The sequence below is a fragment of the Stenella coeruleoalba genome (assembly GCF_951394435.1).
Source record: "Stenella coeruleoalba genome assembly, chromosome: 9".
Taxonomy (NCBI): Eukaryota; Metazoa; Chordata; class Mammalia; order Artiodactyla; family Delphinidae; genus Stenella; species Stenella coeruleoalba.
In genome coordinates, this window is record NC_137155.1 from 14,257,184 (window position 1) to 14,281,861 (window position 24,678).

The 24,678-nt window shown below is 40.7% G+C and overlaps 1 protein-coding gene across 4 annotated transcripts in view; it reads left to right on the forward strand.

Moving 5' to 3' along the window:
• AMPH (amphiphysin) overlaps positions 1–24,678 on the forward strand; it is a 183,552-nt gene that overhangs the window by 74,386 nt on the left and 84,488 nt on the right. For all 4 annotated transcript variants that reach the window (XM_079931516.1, XM_079931517.1, XM_079931518.1 and 1 more), the window contains exon 2: positions 6,606–6,690. In XM_079931516.1, coding sequence (XP_079787642.1) covers positions 6,606–6,690 — 85 coding nt within the window. The remainder of the gene's footprint in view (positions 1–6,605; positions 6,691–24,678) is intronic.

The window sequence follows — 24,678 nt, forward strand, 5'->3', positions numbered from 1 at the left end:
TGTAGGATTCTTTCTTTGACTTTTAGAGTCTGGCTTAAGGAAGGATGAATTAAGGAAGGAATGAATCACCCAGAGTTAGAACTTTGTCTAGTCTGAGCCGTCATGTAATGTGTGAATCTCTCTAGGGCATCCCAGTGGCCAATGCTGCAGAATTCTTTTAACCATCACCCTTGTCCCAGCATCAAGCGGTACATAAAAACGTGTCTCAGACACCCCCAATGGCCTTCATCTTGAATTACCTTGTCTGCATCCCCGCCTCTTATCAGTTTCCCACTTCGGATCACAGGACTTTTTTTCGTGCTTGGGGTCATACCTCACTATTTTTTGACCTTGCTTTGATCTTTCCCCTAATTAACAGAAGTCCTTTCTATGTGGAATGGAAGATTGTGAATTTTTTTCTTTGACTTCAAATGCCAACTACTTTTTTTGAGAGCTGTGAACATAGTGTTCCATTCCTAATTTTAACATATGGAGAGAAGGCAATTATTCTCTCACTGCTACAATAGTCAGCATTTAATTTGCACTGGACTCCGAGGATTTGAAATTGGATCGGAATTTTGGCTTTACAGTGTGGGGAAACTGCCCAAATTAAAACGAGTTCTAAATTTTTAGGGACTTGACTTGGACACTTTGTACACGAACAATTGCTCTAGAAAAGTATGTGAGATTCACATCATTGGAGCAGCCTTTGTAAACCAAGCTGAGAAACTTAACTGCTTTAGGAGACACTGAAAAAAGATTTATTAGCTTAAATATTCCAAGTTACCATATTCCTGCTTTAAATTTTTTTTTATTTTTTGCCTATGTCATGACGTCTTTTAGGATCAGATCAGAACTTACTGAACTCAGGGCTGAGAGTGAGAAGATGAATACCCAGCCAGCTCTAGAGGAATATTTCAGAATCTCACTGAAAGGAAAAGCAGTTTGAAAAAGCTTCTTCAGTTGAGAATATTATTTTGCATTTGAAAACTGACAGCAACAAAAGTAACAACAGAAATCTTCTTGTAAAGTGTCGGGCTTCCCTGCTGGCGCAGTGGTTGAGAGTCTGCCTGTCGATGCAGGGGACGTGGGTTTGTGCCCCGGTCCGGGAAGATCCCACATGCCGCGGAGCGGCTGGGCTCCTGGGTCATGGCCGCTGGGCCCGCGCGTCCGGAGACTGTGCTCCTCAACGGGAGAGGCCACAGCAGTGAGAGGCCCACGTACCGCAAAAAAAAAACCAAAAAAACAGGAAAGTGTCAATGTACATGAAATTATCTTTGAAGTAAAAGACCTAAATCCTAAGCCAATATGCACCAGGCGCAGATTTTTCTTCCTTTTGCCTGGGGAGGAGGAAGATGTGTCATGTCAAAATCTGAGTGTCAGATGCATGAATATATTAGTAATCCTCCCGTAATATCAGTGGGGCCAAACTGTTCAGGCTTAATTGGTATTGTCAACATAGCCAGTAGAGAAGTGAATGAGAGAGGCCACCTAAATTATAAACTCACTGTTAAATATTGTAATATTAGAACAAGGTAGAAGATACATTTTTTTGTCATCTCAGTTCTAGGTTTCAGTGTCCGTGATGCCTTAAGATACGGTCTTTCTATGTAGCAGATGAATCTTATCACCTGTATCAAGGCTGCTGGAGAAAATCACAAAACTGCTTAACTGTGGGTACCTGCACATTGGTGGTTTCTGCCTCAGCTGGGCCTTTGGTTCCACCCACGATTCCTGCTTTGTGTTTCTGGTTCTTAACCTTTTCCAATTCCACATCTAAACCCTTCCCATCTCCCTGGAGACTTTGCAACAACTCAACACCCTGATTGTCACCAGATGACCCATTCAGCCACCACAGAAGAAATGATGTCACCCTTGACTCATTCTGTCCTCACCATTTTTGTCTCATAAGCTGTGAAATTCTGTATGTTTACTTCTTGAGGGTTGGTTTTATCTGTTCCTTAGCTGCGGCTGTCATTTATTGCCTGGACTATTTAAATAATCTCTTAACTGGTCTCCCTTTTCCACTCATTCTCTCTTCTAACCTGTCCTTAACACTGTCACCAGGGAGCACAGATTTAATCACGTAGCTGTCTCCAGGGAAGGGAAACTCTTCATTGCCTTCCCGTGGTCTCTACAAGCAGATTGAAGTCTTTAGTCTTGCAGACGAAGCCTTTCCGTAATCTGCCCTCTGCCTAGCACGCTAGCCGCATCTACCCTAGTTCCACAGCTTGCACCCGCGCTCAGACCTGTCACGTGACCACAGTCCCTGGAACGCAGCTTGCTCTACTGCGGCCCCTAGCACAGGGTTTGGCAAGCAGTCTTCAGCAAGTCAATATCAGCTGGAGATAGAAACGAACAGACGTTCTTCTCTGCCTTCTATTCATTGAGATTTGCATTCTTGTCTAGGGAAAATGTCTAACATGATACATTGATTATGGATTCAAGAATGAGAAGATATTTGAAATATGACTCATTCCACTCACCAGTGTGATGAATAAATCTCTTCTCTAGCACCTCTAACTTTGGGTTAAACTTAAATAACTCCTAGGACAGTGAGCTCATTACCTCTACCAACAAACTATTTAATTTCCAGAAAACCATGATAGAAACTTCTGGCACAAACATTTTCTTGATAAAGCTTTTACCTGCCCGTGCTGGTTCTTGATCTTGGTTTCTGATGGGAAAAGTCCAGTCCTTCTTCCTGATGTTGGTCCTTCAGGTATTTGAAGACAGATGTACTCTTTTCCCTTCGGTCTCCTCTTCTCCCCGTTACTATACCGATTATATCATTTGTGCCTCTTACCTCATGGTATCAACTCTCTCCGCTTCAGCTGACTCCAGGTTGTCTATGTATCTATGTGGTTATCAACTTGTTCACCACATAGAATCATTCAGGACTGCTCCCCGGGTACCTTTCATGCTTGTTCGTGTAGCCTGAGATTACATTAGATGCTTTGGCAGCAATATCACTTGGTCAGCTCATACTGACTGTCGGCGAAAATGGTTCCTTATTTCTACTTAAGGGCAGGAACCATGTCTTCTTTTTTTTTTGCAGTACGCGGGCCTCTCACTGTTGTGGCCTCTCCCGTTGCGGAGCACAGGCTCCGGACGCGCAGGCTCAGCGGCCGTGGCTCACGGGCCCAGCCGCTCCGCGGCATGTGGGATCTTCCCAAACGGGGGAACGAACCCGTGTCCCCTGCATCGGCAGGCGGACTCTCAACCACTGCGCCACCAGGGAAGCCCCAGGAACCATGTATTCTTAACATCCATCCTGTCTCATTGTAGTTGAAAGTTGAATAATAAATCTGGCACTTGGACAATTATATTTTGACCTACATTTTATCCCTGTTGAATTTCCACTTGTTAGGGAAGCTTTCTTTTGTGAATCCTCATTCTCATCATATAACATATCCAATATCCTCCTCAACTTTTTGTCAGTATAAGTTTAGGCCATTGATAAATTATTCGATAGTGTTAGATAATAATATCTATAATAATAGTAGATATTTATTGAGCATTAATTATATGCTAGGCATCAAAGCTCAGCCTTTCCATGTGTATCCTTGGTAGTTTCACACAATACTGTGAAGTAAGTACCATTGATACCCTCTCCTTACACATGAATCACTGAATCAGGTATAGGTCCCCAAGGGCTGCCTCTGGAAACCTTTCTTCCGGTTGATATTAATTCACTCATCTATATCTTTTGAGGAGAGTCTTTCAAGTAGTTACTAACAATCTACTTGCTTGTACTAGAATCTAATACATAAATCTCTTATATACCAGATATGAGTATGATAAACTCCTGTTACTTATCTTTATGATTTTTCCTGATTACTTTAGTGACATATAACCATAGAGGAAATTATGGAAAATGTAGCAAATTATAAAGAAAAAAATAATAATCGCTCTGAATCTTACCATCCAGGAATAACCTCTGTTAACTTTAAAATAGATCATATATATATTTGATCATGTTTCTTACGCTTATCAACTTATTCCCTAGTTACAATGCCCAGTTCTTTCAAAAATTAGTGTTTTCTCTTCTGTCTTTCACAGAGACTCTTAAGTGAGAAAAGATTATTAGTTAATAGAGTGATTATTTGTCCTTTGAATAGTTATGTTACTGGATACATCCAGCTTTGTTTAAATAATAATTTTGCAATGAGAAATAATATATCTTTCCTATTATTCATATATGATGTTGGTTTGGGACATGAAATTGAATGAAGTTGAGTAATTGGTAATATATGTGAGTCTGTATACAGTTTTATTGTTTTAAAAAATCTTTGTTTAGTAATGCCAAAGGAAGGAATACTAGCATATATTATAAACAGTTAGTTTTAGAATAGAATAAAATAATCATTTTTTCCTTATATACTTAGAATAATTACTATTTACCTCCAAAGAAAATTTATTTCTTGAAGGAATCTGCATGGACTCTGACTTGTTGGGTAAATACTTTGATACTTGGGTTTAGTTAAAACATTCTAAACTGAGTCTAAGGAAGTTATCAATTTGTACAAGATTATATCTTTAAGGAAACAAATTAGCATAAGCTGATGTACAACCTAGCCATAGAAAGTGCTTTGTATGAGTGTATGTTTTAATGCCCAAATGGTTATGTTTTGGAAAAACATATTTGGTAATGCCATAGGGTGTACGTATTCTGAGAAGGCAACATTTATGGAGTTTTTATAAATTCTTAAATAAGTTGGTGTTTTAGATACTAGAAATGGGAATCTTGAATAGTGTACCAGATCATGACTCTCAGGGTCCTTTTGCTCCGTCCCAAGTAACTTTCTGCTGTATCGCCAAGAACTACTTCTTCTGATACCCAGTCCTGGGCTCTAGGAAAACAGAGCCACTCATGTCCAGTTCACAGTCCATCATGATTCTTCCAGGGGTCTTTGCTTAGGCTGCTTCCTTAACTGGAAGGTACTCTGCCACGTTCCTGTCTGCAGGAATTGCCAGCATAGTTTTAAATTCGAAGTATGGTTGATTTACAACATTGTGTTAGTTTCTGGTGTACAGGAAGGTGCTTCAGTTATATACGTGTGTGTGTGTATATGTGTGTGTGTGTGTGTGTGTGTGTGTGTATATATACATATTCTTTTCCATTGTGATTTATTACAGGGTATTGAATACAGTTCCCGTGCTATACAGTAGGACCTTGTTATTTATCACTTTTATATAGTAGTTTGTATCTGCTAATTCCAAACTCCTAATTTATCCCTCCCCCACCCCCTTTCCCCTTTAGTAACCATAAGTTTGTTTTCTGTGTCTGAGTCTGTTTCGTAAATAACTTCGTACTTGTGTCGTATTTTAGATTCCCCATATAAGTGATATCATATGGTGTTTGTCTTTCTCTGTCTGACTGACTTCACTTAGTATGATAGTCTCTAGGTTCATCCATGTTGCTGCAAATGGCATTATTTCATTCTTTTTTATGGCTGAGTAGTATTCCACTGTATGTATGTACCACATCTTTTTTTTTTCTTTTTTACTATTATTATCTTCATTTTACTGATGAAGAAATATACTCAGAGAGGTTAAGTGAGCTGCTGGTTGTACCACATCTTTTTATCCATCCATCTGTCGATGGACACTTAGGTTGCTTTCACGTCTTGGCTATTGGAAATAGTGCTGCTATGAACATTGGGGTGCATGTATCCTTTCAAATTGTAATTTTCTCTGAATATATGCCCAGGAGTGGGATTGCTGGATTCCAGCATGTTTTGAAGAATCCCCACCAGGATTCCCTGAAGAGCTCAGCTCTAAGGGGATATTGCTTCTAACGCCTTGCCATCCACTCATCTTGCTTATTACAGATTGTCTTTGATTTGTTATTTGTGAACTTGCCTTGTCTACCCCATTAGATCATAAGCTTAAGTCCTGGGGCCTTATTTTATTCATATATCTATTTCTGGATGACCAGTTCTTAGCATGGGCTTTGTGTATCCCAGGGCCTCTTTGAACATTTATTGAATTGAAGAGAGTGTCAGGAGATGGTGGGGGAGAATTTGCCGTGTGCCTGTGGCTCCAGTAACTCTAAATCCATCCCTATGAAGTAGGCTAGTACTTTCCTCAAATAACTTTGATTCACCGTTTAACAAAAAATTGAGCAACTGTTATGCATCAAGCATTGTGCCAGATGCTTTGGACAAAAGGACAAGGCATAGCTTTTGTCTTTAAGTCTTACAGCCTACTGGAGGAAAAATATGTGAATAAATGAATGCTATAGCATGACACCTCCTCAAGGTCATGCAGCCTGCGCGTGGTAGGACTGTGATTAAAAGCCAGGTCTGTTCAACTCCAAAGCCACTAGGCCAAGATGCTTACAGAACAGAAAACTAGCTGTGCTAAGAGAGCGTCTCCTCAGAAGAGCGAAACAACAGCCTTGCTCTGCTTTTTGTTTGAAAACATTATTATTTTTTTAACATCTTTATTGGAGTATAATTGCTTTACATTGGTGTGTTAGTTTCTGCTTTATAACAAAGTGAATCAGCTATACCTATACATATATCTCCATATCTCCTCCCTCTTATGTCTCCCTCCCACCGTCCCTATCCCACCCTGAAAACATTATTAAATTGAACCATTTTGTTTTATCCACAAACTAGGTCCTTCAGAAGCTTGGGAAAGCTGATGAGACGAAAGATGAACAGTTTGAAGAATATGTGCAGAACTTCAAACGGCAAGAGGCAAGTACATTTATCTCATTTCTGGAGTGGGAAATGGGTTGGCTTTGTGTTTTAGTGCGTAAATAAAATACCTTGAGGTTGAAGAAAGATCTTCTTCATTGGGCTTGGCATTAACTTGAGGGAACAATGGTTAATTCTGTAGACTTTTTCTGTGCGAGGCAAAGAGGTGGTAGGCACTGCGGGAAGAAGATTTGTGTTTTAGAATCTCAGGAGATGAAGACTTTGCTCCTCTGGAGCTCTTCAATACAGATTACTGATCTAAAGGAAAGGCGATCTTTTTGGTGATTTACCTTCCACTGAGTATGAGCAGTAATTAAATACTTCTGACAAAATTATTTCAATTGCTGCATGCTTTAAGATCACACATTTTCAATAGAGAGTATATCTCCCAAGAGGGAGAAAATTGGTTATTGGTGGATGAAAAATATCGTACTCTTTTTATGGGAATACTTCACATAAGTAGACATGGTATATCTGTGGTATTAACATTTCATGGGGGTATAATTAGGAAAAGAATGTCTAAAAAGTTTCCTCAGGGGAGGCAATGAAAAAAAAGGTTGAAAACACAGTTTGTGGTATTTGTTCCTTTAATAGGGTGCTACGTGTTTAACAGACATATGAATAAAGAAACAAACTTTTTAAAATTATTTGTTTATATTTCTAAGGCTTGCTGAATGGCTGGCATATCATCTTTAGAGACCATGCGTGAGGGTCAGGGAGAGGGAAGAGAAACGCCGGGGTCTCTTAGATTAGAAGCTTCAAATCTGGAGCTCATTCTAGAGGTAGGCTGGGCCAGCAAACTCTGGAAAATAAGGTTTGGACACAGGGAAAATGTAAGGACATGGGTTTATTTTCCTGTTGTCATTGGAGCCACAAGTGTCCACAGAGGAAATTGTGGCCTCAGGGATGACAGCCAGCAATGGAAGATCAACGTAGGTTTCCACAATTTTTTTTTTTTTTTTTTTTTGCGGTATGCGGGCCTCTCACTGTTGTGGCCTCTCCCGTTGTGGAGCACAGGCTCCGGACGCGCAGGCTCAGCGGCCATGGCTCACGGGCCCAGCCGCTCCGCGGCATGTGGGATCTTCCCGGGCCGGGGCACGAACCCGTGTCCCCTGCATCGGCAGGCAGACTCTCAACCACTGCGCCACCAGGGAAGCCCCCAACGTAGGTGTTATGTCACTGCCTTTGCTTCTGTTTGCAGATCCCTGATCCTGGAGGTTTCTTGTTTCCATTTGTGTATCAATGTTCTGGCTGTTTTGTAACATGCTGTTTCTCTTCCTTACCAACAGGGGATATAAAATCCAGCAGGTAGAGCCCGGTAGACTAGTCTCCACCAAAACACATTGCTGAATGTCTCCAATTTCATCCCAAGACTAAGGGTCGGACAGATAGGAACTCAATTTATTATGAATAACAGTGATCTCGTTCTATCTGAAAATGAGAAAAGAGAGAGGGGAGTTGGAGAAGAAAACGGTGATAGAGGGAAAACTAGATCATGTCCAGATCACTGAGTATTATAGAGAGATTTGGATTTACGACGGTAGAAAAGAGAATTCCTAGAGAAATGTTGGACGTCGGCTCATAGACTAAGTTGCCCCCCAGTCTCCTCCGGGAGAACAGATTCTCCACATCTCCTGATGTTCTCGTTTGGTGAGTTCTCTTGCACTTTCTCATACACCAGGATAGCACTCGTGCAGATCATTGACTTGGATGGCAGCAACTTCCCACAGAGAAACTTGTCCATCAGGGCCCTTGTTACTTTGCAGGCCAGTCCCCAGTGTCTGCTTGAAGGGATCGGCTTTGGGTAGAAGAAGTGACTCACGTTTACAGATTTCCCTCCTTGAGGATTTACCCTCTATCCTTTGAAACCTCGTCTTCCTGTCCGGTGCGTCCCTGTGGAGCTAATTAGTTCTTTGCTGTTAGATTGTTTTTCTCAGTCACTTTTACGGCATTATGATATTTTAGCACCCCAGAAGGCTAACCTTGGGAAGCCTCAAGTTCAGGAATGCATTCATGATAAGGTAGTACTTTGCATTTTCCAATTATGGGGAATTTTTTTAAAATATAAATTTATTTATTTATTTTTGGCTGTGTTGGGTCTTGGTTGCTGTGCGTGGGCTTTCTCTAGTTGTGGCGAGCGGGGGCTACTTTTCGTTGTGGTGCGTGGGCTTCCCATTGCTGTGGCTACTCTTGTTGTGGAGCACGGGCTCTAGGTGTGTGGGCTTCATTAGTTGTGGTGCCCAACCTTCAGTAGTTGTGGCTCGCGGGCTCTAGAGCGCAGGCTCAGTAGCTGTGGCGCACGGGCTTAGTTGCTCCGCGGCATGTGGGATCTTCCCGGACCAGGGCTCGAAACTGTGTCCCCTGCGTTGGCAGGAGGATTCTTAACCACTGCGCCACCAGGGGATGCCCCTTATGGGGAATTTTTATTGTTCTTTTTTGGACTTTGTTGACTGAACAAGGTGAGGATTGTTTTTTGTCTAAGGTATTAGAGAGAAGTGCAGTTGGCTAAATCATCATCAGTTAAATGCTCTGCTGCTTATTCCTTTCACTATATACATTTTCAAATGTTATGGAGCCAATAGTATACTGTCATTCTTGAAGATCAGCACCTTAGTTCTGTCAAGATCATTAGCAGATTTCATAATGCAGGTAAAACTTAAACATTTGGGGAAACTTGCACAAGCAATTCTACTTGATAAGAGTAAAACAAATAGAACGGAAATATAAAAATAGTATTTCTCAGGGAGTCTCCTGACCCTCTTTGGTTCCCTATGAAAATATTCTCACATGAAAATCATCTTGCATTTGCACATGCTCATTTTGATATTTTTTTTGTTTTAATCAGAAAGAGTAAATTTATAGCCATTTTACTGCCATGAGGAGGGAGGGAACTTTAACCTTGTCTGTATATTAAAGGGAGAGAAGGAAAAAAGGAGGGGGTGGGAGGAAGGTGAGGAGAGAGGTTTACTAATCTTCTATAGAAACATATTAAAGGTTGGGAAGAATAGCTGAAGACTGAATTTATTAATACTCTGTAGAAGGAAAACTGTGTCTTTTTAACCCCCAGTATGTATTGGTGACCAATTCCCATCTGTTGCATATGCTTTTATGCTATGTAGAAACATTAACCAAGGATGAAGGATCTACCAAGATTGTGGTGACCTCTACAAGGCTTATTATTTTTTGTATTAATGTGAATCATTACTCTAAAGGCAGAAGGCATTCTCTTAAGGTGACATACGCTAAAGACATTGACCTGGGAAATCTAGATTTCATATTTTTTTCTGTGTATATGTATTTCAAATCCAACAAAAATACTATTTATAGTATAAAATGAACTTTATTTGGATTTGTGCAGTATATTAGAGTCATCTGACCATACTAAATTAGTACTTAATCCAATGATTCTAAAAGTAGACCACTAGGACTTCCCTGGCGGTCCATTGATTAAGACTCCATGCTCCCAATGCAGGGGGCATGGGTTCGATCCCTGGTCAGGGAACTAAGATCCTGCATGCTGCACAGTGCGGCCAAAAAAAAAAAAGAATGTTAAGAAAAGTAGACCATTAGAATGTTCTAGAAAGTATTCAAGCATCTGGGACTCTGATGATCTTGCTTTTAAATTTCCTTTAAGAAAATCAGAAGAGTCCTTATAGTAATTGATATATTCCCTGCTTCTTCGTGGTGGAAACAGAGGTAGCAGACGGGTCTATGTTTGCACTTGAGCTTGAGGATTAGCTTTTATCTTGTTCCAACCCCAAATTCTCTTTTTGATCCCAGACCTCTTTTCCTAAAAGTTATTTGATTTACGTTAGCCGGAGAGCATGGATACAGGGTCTGTGCATATGCTCTCACATTGTCCACTGCACTCCCCGTTGCTGTGGATTTTGTGGTCCAGGAACACCCAGTCAGGACAGGGAGGAAGGGGAGAGGAGTGTCCAGCAAAGGAGAATAGAGTGACCCCTCCCCCAAGAGCTCAGGGTTTTCCATGGTGATGAGTGGTAAGGAAAGCAAGGGTTGGAGACATCCAGCCAGGAGAATGAGACCTGACTTCACCGTTTCCTCCCCAGAGGGTTTGTTTTTTTCCTTTCTGTATTTCCTCTTTTACCAGAGCTGCTAACAAGTAGCAGAAGTGACTGGTGTGAACATCGGCTGCTTTCACTTCAGTTCACCTGGGTGCTTGCTGACGGGTCTGTTAATGAGCCCAGAGAAGGTGGCTTCTCTCTCTCCTTCCTGCTCATAAACTTGCCCACGAAGATGCCATGCTTATGGCCAGTGTGCAGCTTACAACAGGATAACCCAGGGGCTGGTGGGGCTCAGATAACCAGCTTTGATCACATTTCAGCAAGTACAGATATGGGCGCCCTAATGGAGGTGTGGTCTGAGAACTTCTCATATGAAGGAGAAGGGAGCCTCACTTCTGCTCACGTCTCCACGGCTTTTTAGTCCCCCCTTGAAATACCATACAGTGTAGTTCTGCTGCTTCTCTCCATGCCCACCACCAGGTAACGGCCTAATTGGTATAACACAGATGAAGAAGGAAAGAATATCGGGACCTTGAAATGCTCTCCAGTGGGGAGGATCCAGAGCCATTGATTCTCATTATTAGGATAATCCAATGTCTGAAAGGTGGAGTCATGTCTTCATACTGATCTCTCCTCTCCACAGGGGTCCCGTGTGGCCGCTTTCATCTTTTTCTCTGCACAGAATCTAGTGCTTTGAACATAAACTTTAAAACATTTGTTAAACTTGAAGCTGAACTAGTGGCAGAAACGATCATTTGGAGCATGTTCCTAGAGCACGTTTTTATTTCTGGGATGGAAGAGGTGTTGAATAGTGCTTGAATTTTTGTAAGCAGTTTCACGACACTTTTTAGGACATACGTATATAAATAATTAAAAATTACAGAATAGAAGTTTGAAAAAACAACATAAATACAGGATATGTTCCCACGGTGTGTTAATGTGTGGATAAAATTTTTATTTATGGCAAATCACATTTACATTCTGAAAAGTTTTGTAATTTCCTTGAGCAGATAGTCCTAACAGATATCCTAGAACTATTTCTTTTTAACACAGATAACCATGATGTGAAAGGGTCTGGCTGGTTGTTCCTATGCCTGGTGGTGGTATTTAGGGACTGGCCTGCTTGCTTCCAATTTCTTCTTCCACTTTCTCCACTGCGGGTGCTTCCTTATGATTGAACTATCCTTGCCTGACCTGCCATCTCCATCTGTTGAAGTCCTACCTTTGCTTAAGGTCAACTTACAAGATATTTCTTACCTGACGGCTTTCCAGTGCCCTCAGCCAGGCTCTCTCTTTCTCTGTATCCTCCAGTGTACATTTTTTTGTAATTCATCCAAAAGCTCTTGTTCCAGTTTTCTTATATGACAGTTATTTTAGATGTGCATATCTGTCCTCATTAGGTTATAAAATATTTAAAGGAAGGCATCCTTTCCCAGCCATTAAAAAAATCCGCCTGCCAATGCAGGGGACACGGGTTTGACTGGGAAGATCCCACGTGCCATGGAGCAACTAAGCACGTGCGCCACAACTACTGAAGCTCGCGTGCCTAGAGCCTGTGCTCCACAACAAGAGAAGCCACTGCAATGTGAAGCCTGCAAACCACAACGAAGAGTAGCCCCCGCTTGCTGCAACTAGAGAAAGCCCGTGCACAGCAGCGAAGACCCAGCACAGCCAAAAAAAAAAAAAAAAAAAATCTCTGCCCTCTGCACCTGACAGGTGCTTATTAGTAAATATATCCCTCCTTGTCACACTTAGCTCTGTACTCACTCTTTCTCTTGGATTTTCCATGCCTCCTCACTCATTCGTTGTCAGTGTTTCTCTTCATTGTCATTTACTTTCTCATTTTCATCCTAATTTTTGGCAGCAAAATAGCCTTTGGAGAGTGTCTCACATGGCCTGGATTTGATTCTAACCTGGGTTATCGAGACTAGAGCAAGGCTCTGGTCCCCTCTCTGGGTTTTGAAGCTGCCCTAGTTCCATGCTACTCCGTATGTATCAGCTGGCATGTATGGTATTTTCCATCTTCTGAGAGCTTTACATACTTTTACTCACAATGTAATAAGTAATTTTAATTAATGCAGAAGAATGTTTTTCAGTCCTTGAACCCCAGTTACATTCTTCAATTTGTAGGGTTTTTTTTCATGAATTGTGTTTTAGAGTAAACTTACTCTTCTCTGATCGGATAATATTTTGACCATACAGCACTAATATATTTATACAGTTACACAGTATCAATATATTGATACAATTAATTTCTTCTGAGCAACTTCTGAGAGAATTGTTGAGTCTTGTTGCTTGCATTTATACTTGGTTTCCATTAAAGTTTGAACTCAATAATTGCACAATATACTACAAGAGAATTCATATATGTCTGCATCTCTGGAAATAAAGTTTACTCCTGTTTCTGGCTAGCTATACGTTTCTGTGAGAATACCGTAATACTGAAAACCATCTTAGTGTGCCAGTGTTTTCCAAAATTTAAAGTATTTCTTCTTGGTATCAACTTTTAAGGAAGTTTCACGGTTATTTGATTGATGGTAGCATGTGGGTGCATGTTTAGAACAATAGTATGCAACCATTTCAATATTCATTTTCTTTATATTTATTGAGTGTCTTCTATGTTCCAGGAATGGTTCTAGGTCTTTGGGAAACTTCAGAGAACAAGCAGACAAAGGTTACTACCATTGTGGATCTTACATTCCAAAACAGGGGGACAGACAATAAATAAAACACTTTAATAAAAATAAGCAGATTATACTGTTTGCTAGAAATGATGAGAGCTATAGAATAGCTAGAGAATAGATAGAGAATATATAGAGATAGAGAATATATAGAGTGAGGTAAAATATATCAGGAGGCTTGGAGACAGTAAGTTTCAAGTTTGGCTTCAAAGGGGAGCAAATAAATAGGACTGTAGCTGGGGAAGGAAGTGACGTCAAGAGAGCATTTTCCTAAGGTGGCAGAAATATGTGTATACTAATGGGACTCATTTAGTACAGAAGGAAAAAATGATGAATCACCAGAGAAGGGAGAGAACAGCTGACTTGTGTCCTTGAGTAGAAAGAGGAGTTGGGATCCGGTCCACAACTGGCGACATTGGCTTGAGCTAGGAGCTGGATACTTCATCGAAGGTAACAGGTCAATATATATATAACAAGCCAAATAATAAGTGTCTATTCAAAGCATTTCTTGGCTGACTCAACACCTAATTAAATGTCTACTAAGCATAAGGCATTGCAAACGGAGTGATAAATCGTTCAGACAGAATAGTTTCTGTCTTTGTCAAGCTTGTGGTCTAGTGTGCAAAAGTCTTGTTTCTTTTAAAATATAAAGTAGTAGAAAAAAGACACAGGATCTTGAGATAATGTTACTATATTTCCATCATTAGAATGCATTTTGGTATCCTAGTTTCACCTTTAACATTAGCGTATGAGTATACTCTCACTCCAGTTGGTATTCTTACAAAAAATGGTCTAAGCCCCTAGTTAAGACTTTCAGTCTTTTTTGTGCCATTGTTCTGGTGGAAAAGATGTGGTTTGCATATATAGTCTTGAATTAAGAGTCCTTTTTTGGGTAAGTATCACCCATTGATTGCCAATACAATTGACTTCTGTGGAAGGGAGCAGAGAGAAGAAACCTGCAGGTGTCAAAAGAATGTATTGGCCCTTGCCCTTCAAAAGTGCCTGCATTTCTCTATAGTCTTCTGTTTATTCATTTCTGACACACCCATTAAACCTCTGTTTTGCTCACTGGCTTTCAAGGAGAGAAATGAGTCTGCCTACTTCTTGTGACTAGGTGTTGCCGTCCATGGTGCCGGATGGGAGAAAGAAAAAAATATTCGTTGGAGAACTTGTCCATCTTTTATCCTCTTTGTTCTTATTTCTTTCATTCCAACCACAAGAATATCTTTTCATTTATGGCCTATATAAATCAAAAGCTTAACCTAACTAAAATTTGATCCAGTCAAACTACAGATGTTCTAGGCATCACTGTTTGGGCCACTTCCTACGGAGCCTGTTCCCCACTTAAGAAATCACTTTTAGAGTAATCTCGTCATGTTATTGTTCAAAAGGTTTCCTTTCATCTATCTTATTCTGTTGCCTATTTTAATTGTATTTTACCTTACTACGTTAATTAACTATGCCAATTGGAGAAGATTTAGTATCTCATTTCCCAGCATTCATTTAGAGACCAATTCCATGTATCTCCTACTTCTCCTTGTGAAGTCAACTTATTATCCAGTTTGGATGCCCCTCCCTAAATGATCCCCAGGTTGACTGTACTGTTCTGAGAATGTGATGCAGAGAATTAGGCATCTCTCTCATCCGAGCCTAAGGAGGCTGTGGAATGGTTGTGAACATTGGCACAGATGAGCTGCAGTTGATTTTCAGATTTGCGTCAGTATTACTGATTCCCTGCAATTGCCTGCAATTCTCTCTCATAAGTCACCCTGCAAGCCCCTTGCTAACTTTGCGCTGAAGATGTAGTCTAAGTGATGGAAATGCATTAGAAGGCATGTCTGATGGTGGCTGAATGAAACCTGTAGCCGGACGTATTTTTAAGGGCCTTTTGGGCTATCTCATACTAGAGCCACATACGAGAGTGTCCATTCACACACTGTTTCAATTAAATGATAGACCCAGTGAGAAATTAAAGCAGAGGTTCCCAAATAACCAGTAGAATATCTGAATGCCTTTCAAACTTTTGATTCCTGGGTCCCATTCCAGACTTCTGAATCGGGTCACCTGTTTGACTCGTATCTCTAAAGAACCATCATAAGGTAGTAACAACTTGGATGCAAGCCTTAGGTTTCACTGATATAGTGAAGATAATACATATATTTCCATGTATGTGGAATAGTAATACACATTATTCCTTAATTGTACCTTCTTTGACTGTGTTCCTAAACCTGGATAATTGTAAGACTCTTCGATGGAGCTTAAAAAATGTACAAATCTCCAAGCCACACCTGACTGGCTTAGGCAAAAGCACTGATGAAGAATTTTTATTATTAAGACTTTCCATAAGTAGGGCTTTAACACTTATAAAGTGTTCGGAACATTGTCTCACTTGATTTCCATAGCAACTCATAATTGTAATTATGCTCTATATACGAGAAAATTGAGTATATGTCACAAAAGCTTTCATTTGTGGAATGGGCTTGATTACTCTGTTGGTCATGGGTATTCATGCTTTCTTGTTTCCTCACAGTAATTTATCATGTCAGTTTGATTTTTTTCTCATATCCATGATTCAGTGGTTCTTACACATATGCATAAATTACTGCCACGGGTTCTAGGATCCTCTGTTGCTGAAACACTTAAAGGTACAAAAAAACTTTCTGAAAAACATAAATGTGTGTTTGAGACTTAGAAATACAAATTAAAATGAAGGAAGCAGTCACAATTCCCCAGTGGCTTGTTTGGGGGAGGTTTTGTATATTCCTCATGAAGATACTCCTTCGTACTATGACAAGTAGCAGAACTTGGTTCAGTCAAGCATTTATGAAACACCTGCTCTTTGCACAGTTTATCATTGAAAAGGTATCAGGTAAAATAATAATAGTGCATCCAACATTTATCGAATGCATACTGTGTGCCTGGTTCTCTGCTGATAAGTTACGTGGACTGTCTCCTTTGACGCTGGTGATAGCCCTAGTAAGTGAATACCATTATCACTTCATTTTACCAACGATGAATCAGAGGCCTAAGTGACTTGCCCAAGGTTCCACAGTTAAAAGTGGCAGAGCTCAGATTTTAAAGCCAGGCAGTGTGATCCCAGAGCCCACCGACTTAACCCCTATGCTCTATGAATCCAATGGAGTATACTCAGGAATCATGAGCTTTTGAGAAAAACAAGTAAACAGCCAGTATCTTTATTTACAGATTAGAACTACATCATGAGAGCACAGAAAAAATGATTCCTTTAGTTAAATCATTCTCATTGGTTAACAGTTGATTTCTCTTACGTAGCCACATCCATCGTTTGCTGGCGTCTGTGCCTTTACAGTTTGAGGGCATAGAGGTGGGAGAGGGCAGCGAAACGTGGGCTTTTGAGGCAGTTTGCGGAGCCTAAATAATCCAGACCACCTCAGCTCCAGTACCGGCTTGCCGTCTGTTAGCTCTGTGACCTCTGGCCAAGCTTTTCAGCCTCTGTTCCTCAGTCTTCTCATTTGCAAATGTGTGCTGACCTCAGAGGTATTGTGAGGATTCTGAGTTAATAGGACAGTGTCTGGAGCAAAGGGAGCCTTCAGTAAGTGTTTGACTTTGTTACTTATTGCTATATTAAAGGCTTGCTTTGAGGACACTGTTACGGTCTGAAGTTATGTACCTCCTAAGTTTGTATGTTAAAGTCCTAACCCTGGTACACATTAGAATGTGACTTTTTTTTTTTTTTTTTTTGTGGTACGCGGGCCTCTCACCGCCGCGGCGTCTCCCGTTGCGGAGCACAGGCTCCGGACGCACAGGCTCAGCGGCCATGGCTCACGGGCCCAGCCGCTCCGCGGCATGTGGGATCTTCCCGGACCGGGGCACGAACCCGCGTCCCCTGCATCGGCAGGCGGACTCTCAACCACTGCGCCACCAGGGAAGCCCAATGTGACTGTTTTTGAAGATAGGGCCATTAAAGAGGTAATTAAGGTCAAGTGAAGTCATATTGGTGAGTCCTAATCCAGCATGACTGTTGTCCTTCTAAGAAAAGAGAAAGACACTGGGATGCACACATATACAGAAAAAAGGCCATGTGAGGACCCGAGAAAGCAGCTGTTTGTTTGCAAGGCAAGGAGAGAGGCCTCAGGGGAAACCAAACCTGCCAACACCTTGATCTTGGACTTGTAGCCTCCACAACTGTGAGGAAATACATTTCTGTTGTGTAAGACACCCAGTCTCTGGTATTTTGTTACGGTGGCCCTAACGAACTAACACAGACATCATAAATGGCAGTTTCAGAAGCATCCTGGATGTTATTTTATGTCTGGAATAATGATAGACAAGGTACGTACTTCATTCCTACTCATCAATGCACCTCTGTAGCTTGACATAGCAGTTGTTTCTCTAATACTTTTAAGTCCTGTCCAATTTGGCCATGATAGAATATTGTAAAGGGAGTGGTATCCATACCCACAGAAAGGGACACTGAACGGTAAGTCACAGGAAGAGTCATTGTTGAGGGGCGGCTCCTGTGGCGTTTCTCTTAATTTTGGGGTTATTTCCCCTCTCCCCGCTGTATTCATTACTGTGCTCTAGGAATTAAAGCAAAGCTTGGAAAGACATGTATATAATGTCTCTGGTGCAGCTTATAAGTCAAGCCTCTTCGTACACACACACGAAATGAAAAACAAATGGGATGGTTTTTCAAGGCTCACAAACTCAGTTGCCTAAAGGCCATAAAGCATATCTGTAAGTCATATCCAGCCTGCTGTGGTGGTGAGTTTAACAGTTCTAATTAGGTAGTTCTATCCCCTTGCACACACAATGGGTTAGCTTTTCCAAAATATCAGAATAGACACCTATAAACAAGTTAGTTGGCTTAAGGGAAATATATGGAAAAATGGTACATGTAATTACTAGCTAGCTTTCTAATTTTGTTTTGTTGAAAGGCAGAAGGTATTTGACTTGGTTTTCAGATCGTAGGTATGCTTGGAGTTGCTGACGAGGATAGTTGGAAATTGGGCCATGAATCTTGGATAAAACTGTGGCAGCTGAGATGTTCTCTTCGATGTCTATCTCCCTTCCATGTTCTACTCGCTGCCGCCATCAGCCCAGAAATGTGATTTCAAAATACACTCCAGTCTCCTCTCTATCTTATATCTTTTGCACGAAGATATGCCAAAAGAAAATTTTAAAAATAAAGAAATGGTGCTATGAAATCAGTGCTAGGTTCTTAATGACGGCTCCTATTACGACAAAGAGCTCAAAGCAAGGAAGCAAAAAATGTACGTGCCTAAGACCCTGCTGCTTTTACCTTTGAAAAACTCTCATCTTCCAATTGAACGGCACCCGAGCTTATCAGAGGGAGAGCTCTATTTCTTAGTAAACCAAGAGTGCCTGGAGTGTTGAGCAACCTAAGGTTGTCTTTGATCATAAGTGGATTCAGACGTTATGACTTACTAGTCATCTGTTCATCAAGTTGCTGATAATAACTCCATTAAATCTAATCTTCTTGATAATCTGATTTTCTCCTCAGCTTCAAAAATGATCACAAAATATACTAACATCAAGATTGAGTTAACCTGTCCGAACTCTGAGAAATTGAGCCAATTTTAATTTTGATGTGTTACTTAGCCTTTTCAAGAGAAGAATGTCAGTAAAGGCCAAAAATAATAATGTAACTCTGGAAACTTCTATAGGTTCATGATCACAGGCAAGCTGATAGGACTTACCTTTGTGAAATCACAGTTTTTGAAGTTACATCTCTTCAGATCCAAGTTTCATACGTCTGTTAATACTGTTGGCCTTCTATCTCGGCTCCTTTTAAAACATCAACCCAGTTTCTTAGTTAAAGAGGATATTTAATAAAAAAATTTTCTGTCTTGTGGGTATTGCTTTTATTTTTTAAAAACAAAGTTACCGATAAATATAAATCAGTTACCTATAAATATAAATTACATTCACCATATTTTAACAAGTCAATTCAACAAGCCATTGCTTGTTTACTAGGTATTAAATACATATTGCCTTAAGGTGTTTGGCTAGACCTGCATAGCCTTGCAAATAAAATGCACCGGATTTGGTTTTGCCAGTACAGTCAGGGCCACAGTGGTATATACCCCTGACCGTGGGTGTCATGCACATGGTAGTATGGGGCATGGTGCTTCTGAATTTGCAGTGGTTGCTGTGCTGAGTTTAGTTCCTTAGAAATTTATCAATTCATTCTATGCGTTGTATCTCAAATTCAAATCAACGCTTCAAGTACAGTTTCTTTCTTTTGGGCAGGCATAACTGGGTCTAAGGTAAGCTAACAAAATCGTACCTCTGTATTGGCTCCTGCAGTCCTAGACGTAAGTATTTACCAATATTAATATCTTTTTAGTATTTCAGAATTCAGTGTACCTAAACAATAAACGACTTGACTCATTAATCTTCAAGTGTTATTCATCATAGTTTGGTGCAACCCTGTTTTTAAGCCCAATGCCCAGATACAGTTTGCCATAGCTGTAGGACTTTGAGACACTCTTCTTGTGTGTCAGTCTGTGGTAGCTCTTATCAGGAACCAGGCTCACCTTGCAGGAAATCTGTCTGTAACTCTTCCTTGCACTTATTACTAGAGTGCAGTAGGAAACCTTGATGTGGTAGCATTTATAGCTAGTCCTTTGACACTACATAGATTAAATCTTTAAATGTTCAAGAACCAAAGATGTGTCTGGGAGCTGTCCTAGGTGCTGAAGAGAGACAAGCAGCGAGAGCTGCCCAGGAGCCAGGCCTATCTGGGAACTGACCCCCTCCTCTGCCCCACCCTCCCCCCAAGACATATAAACAAATAATTAAGTAATTGGTGTTCCTGAGGACCAATCTGATGTAGAACAATTTGGAAACACATTTAATTAGGTATGGAATGTGATTTCTTCCTATTGGGTAACAAAGATATTTGAAACTTTCCATGGTGGTGTGCCTGTTTCACTCTCTCTCCACCTATTTAATTAGATTTTAAACTTCAGTCTAGTCCTTAGAGGCAGGTATCATGGAGAGGTGCTCACAGCACTAGGGGAAGAAAGCAACAGCTTCAAGAGACCACTCTGCAAGAGAATAAAGGGATTCTTGGACTAGAGGCAGTGAGTCTCAGACCTTTGTAAGGTTTTAAAACCATGAAGACTTTTTGCTTACCTATTAATTTAAAATTTTTTAAAATTTCATATTGGAGTATAGCCAGTTAACAATGTTGCAGTAGTTTCAGGTGCACAGCAAAGAGACTCAGCCATACATATACATGTATCCATTCTCCCCCAGGGCTCCCCTCCCATCTAAGCTGCCACATAACGTTGAGAAGAATTCCCTGTGCTATACAGTAGGTCCTTGTTGATTATCCTTTTTAAATATAGCAGTGTGTACATGTCAATCCCAAACTCCCTAACTATCCCTTCCCTCCACCCTTCCCCCACTGGTAACCATAAGTTCATTCACTAAGTCTGTGAGTCCATTTCTGTTTTGTAAATACGTTCATTTGTATCATTTCTCCATTTGTATCATTTCTTTTAGATTCCGCATACGGTATTTCTCTTCACTCAGTATGACAATCTCTAGGTCCATCTTGCCTATTCATTTTGGATATCTTCATGATGAAACCCAAAATGACCCTGGCTTGTTTTCCAGAACATCCAGGAAACAGAAGACTGGGGAGACGGTTTCCTTCTCCCCAGCCCTGTGAGGGCGTGACACACAAGGGAGGGGGTGTTTGCGGGTAGCTTTAATGAGGAAGGAGAAGCAAGCCACTCCCTTGGGCTGTGTGGAAAGAAAGCCAGGCCTGGGGGACCGTCTAGGCTTGAGAGGCAGCGGCTCCTGACACTGATAAATGATGCAGTTGAAAAAATAAAGAACCTCTGACTAACACCAGGGGCATGTATGTTATTATACTATATGCCAGGGCAAGGGATATTGTGGGCAGTGAATCCTTCTTAGATATTTTCCAAAGAGGCGTATTAGTAGGCAATTAGTAGGCAATGCACTTGCCCATAAGTCCTGAGGAGAGTGTGACCAAGAGTTGGAATAATAATTTTATACTGCAGAGAATGACATTAAGAAATTGAAGGGAAAATTCACAAGGTTGTGGAATTTTCAGTCTTTTTTCTGCACACACGCATGCACAATACACAATTCAAGGCTGAAGGACTGAAATGGTAACTTTCAGAGGAATTTGGAACGCACTTTAGATTCAGTGAAATGCGAGCAGTGCTATAAGAAGTTATTTCTCATTTAAAACTTACTTGTGATTCACATAGAGTAATGATGTTAAGTAAATTTTATTAGGCAATAGGTTTTGTGCAGAGCTACTGTGTGGCATATTATAGGTGAAAAATTTCTTTCCAGAGGCTTTTGCTTGATTCAGGCAGAATTTTATACGAAATTCAATATGGTCATTACCGAATGCTTTGTGAACCTTAATACTCACGGGGAAAATTAAGAATTTTAATAATTGGAAGAGAATAAAGTTATTTAAGTTAGCCTCCAGTTTATCTGGCTAAATTGAACTCATGAATTCAAGCCATTATTATATCATTTGAATTTTCTGTCACTCTTATAATATCTAAACATTTCTTCTGGGATGCTTATTTTATTTTTTTAAATGTTTATTGTTCCCCTTGGGCTAGATGAATGCAGTGTATAGATTGGAGCCTGAATATTTCCTTCTCTTTCTTGTACTTTTCTTGAAAGAAAAGGCAGTGACTTAATTGTGGGCTTAATTTGACATGCTTTATTTCGTAAGTATTTGGGAAAAGAATGCCTTTCCACCCTACTCTTCTGCTGTTTCCAGGTACTCTGAGCAGTCGGGGTAACTCAAAACCATCAGTTACTGTGGTTGGCTCTGTATTACTTCCTGAGGGGAAAGCATCCCTCTGGGTGAGCTGTGAGCCCTGCCTGAGCTAAGTGCTTCTTGCACTTTTCCAGGGAAGGGGCAGGAGCAGTAGTAGAGCAGAGTCTTAAGCAGACATCTGAAAACAGGAGACATCTGTGAAGTTCTGTTTCATCTCTATGCAGCTTTTCACTTTACATCCTAACAGGTGGCTTAGTGGTGGTGAAATAATGGTTTCTCCATTTGTCCCCCTCCAATCTCAATAAATTGATATTCCAGCGAGATGTTTTAGGTTTATTTTGTGGCTGTAAGTGTGCTAGACGAATCATTAAGTACCTCTAAGGTCTACACTTACCTATTTTGAAAAACGTGGCCTTAGGGGAGTCAGACCCTCCTCATTACCCCTTTCAGGGCTGTAGGCTTTAGATCGGTCTGGATCTAGATCTGTCTGGGTAAATCACATGTCTGATTTCACATATTATTCTCTCTCAATGATCTGCCGTCTGTTGGGACAAATGATTGTGGCCTGCTGTCCTCTCTCAGTACCATTCTACCTCTTTCAATCACTTGGCCACCACTCAGGCTCCCATTTGCTAAATCACCCACTTTGTCCTTCATCTTTCCAATTTGATTTCCTTTCTGAAATGTTTCTGTAAGTGCCTTTAATGCTCTTCTGCTCAGTAACTCCATTGGCTTGTTGTTGTTAGATTTCAGGCTACTCTGTCTTTCTGCATTTCTACTCTTGATGGTGAACCATTGTATCAGGCTGTTTAGGGTAGGTCACCAATACCTTGGTGGCTGTTAAGAACAGGTTTGTTTCTTGCTTATGAAAATGTGCACGGTAGCTGCCCATTTCATCTTCCCTTCGCTCTGAGATCCAGGCTGGAGAAGGAACCCCTATCTGGAACATTATGGGGCGCATGGTAGAGGGAAAGAAAATGGTCGGAGTGTGTGACGGCTGTTACATCTTCTGCTCAGAAGCAGCACATGGCTCTTCCACTCACATTTCATTAGCCAAGTCCCACAACCAAGCTTGGTGTTGATGGGGCAGGAAGCATAATCCTCCCCCCAAAACAGATCTGGTAGGGAGATGCAGTGTAGATGTGACAATAATTAAATCTCCCCAAACAATGTCTTTTCAGCTTTTTATATACTCAGAATCTTACACAGTATCTGTCCCAAAATAGATAATCAATAGGGGAAAGACTGACTTCTTTTTTCCCCAAATTCTTTTCCTGTTCGTGTTGGGGACCTTGGCCTGATTCTACCTGTTTCTTCTCTGGATCCTTCATATCTTCTACCTGTGCCCAAGTGTTTATCATTAGCATTTTTCTTCATTCTCCTCATTCTTTGCCTACAGTTTTACACTATACTTTGATGTTTTGGAAATCCACTATGGTTAGTTTTTTTTTTTAATCTAGCTTGTAGTAGTTTGCTTTCACACTGCATTTCTGAATGGCTCAGCAAGGCAAAGGAAACTTAGTTTTGATTTTAAGCCATGCTGAGCCACAAGAAAGGGAGTCAGTTGTTTAGAACTTTGATGATTTCTGTTTTGCCTTTCTGTATAGCACCATTCTGGTTGAAGTTCATATGTGCCAACAAATGAATTAACCCTAAGCTTTCATCTGGTGGTACCTGGATTTACAGAGTTGGAAAAACAGCCTGAGCTTAAGGCAGGTAAAGAAAACCTCACCTGAGCTTTACATAGACTTTATAGAAATAATGTCACTATACCTGCACTATAAGATATAGGAAAATATTCTCTTCCAGAATTTACTTTGGAGTCCAGCATGGTCTTAAACACTTCTTTTCAAAGTTTGTTTGTATTTTTTTTAATATTTATTTTTATTTATTTGGCTGTGCCGGGTCTTAGTTGAGGCATTTGGGATCTGTAGTTGTGGCATGCAGACTCTTCTCAGTTGCGGCATGCGCACTCTTTAGTTGCAGCATGTGGAATCTAGGTCCCTGGCGAGGGATCGAACTTGGGCCCCCTGCATTGGGAGCACGGAGCCTTAGCCACTGGACCACCAGGGAAGTCCCCAGAGTTTATTTATATTAATCACTATCTATTTTTAAATGTGCTGGGCATTTTGGCCTTGCGTTGTGTTTGGATGGTGTTTCAGAGTTAAGTATAATCTGCTTGGCAATGCAATTTTTCGTATAGATATTTTAGTTCCTCTACTAGATTATAATTTATTGAAAGGCTTTTTTTTTAAGAGTTTAGTTTTCTTTTTTTTTTAAATTAATTTATTTATTTTTGGCTGCATCGGGTCTCAGTTGGAGCACGCGGGATCTTTCATTGTGGCGTGCAGGCTTCTTTCTAGTTGTGGCCTGCGGGTTTTCCCTTCTCTAGTTGTGGCACACAGGCTCCAGGGCACGTGGGCTCTGTAGTTTGTGGCACGCAGGCTCTCTAGTTGAGGCGCGCAAGCTCAGTAGTTGTGGCGTGCAGGCTTAGTTGCCCC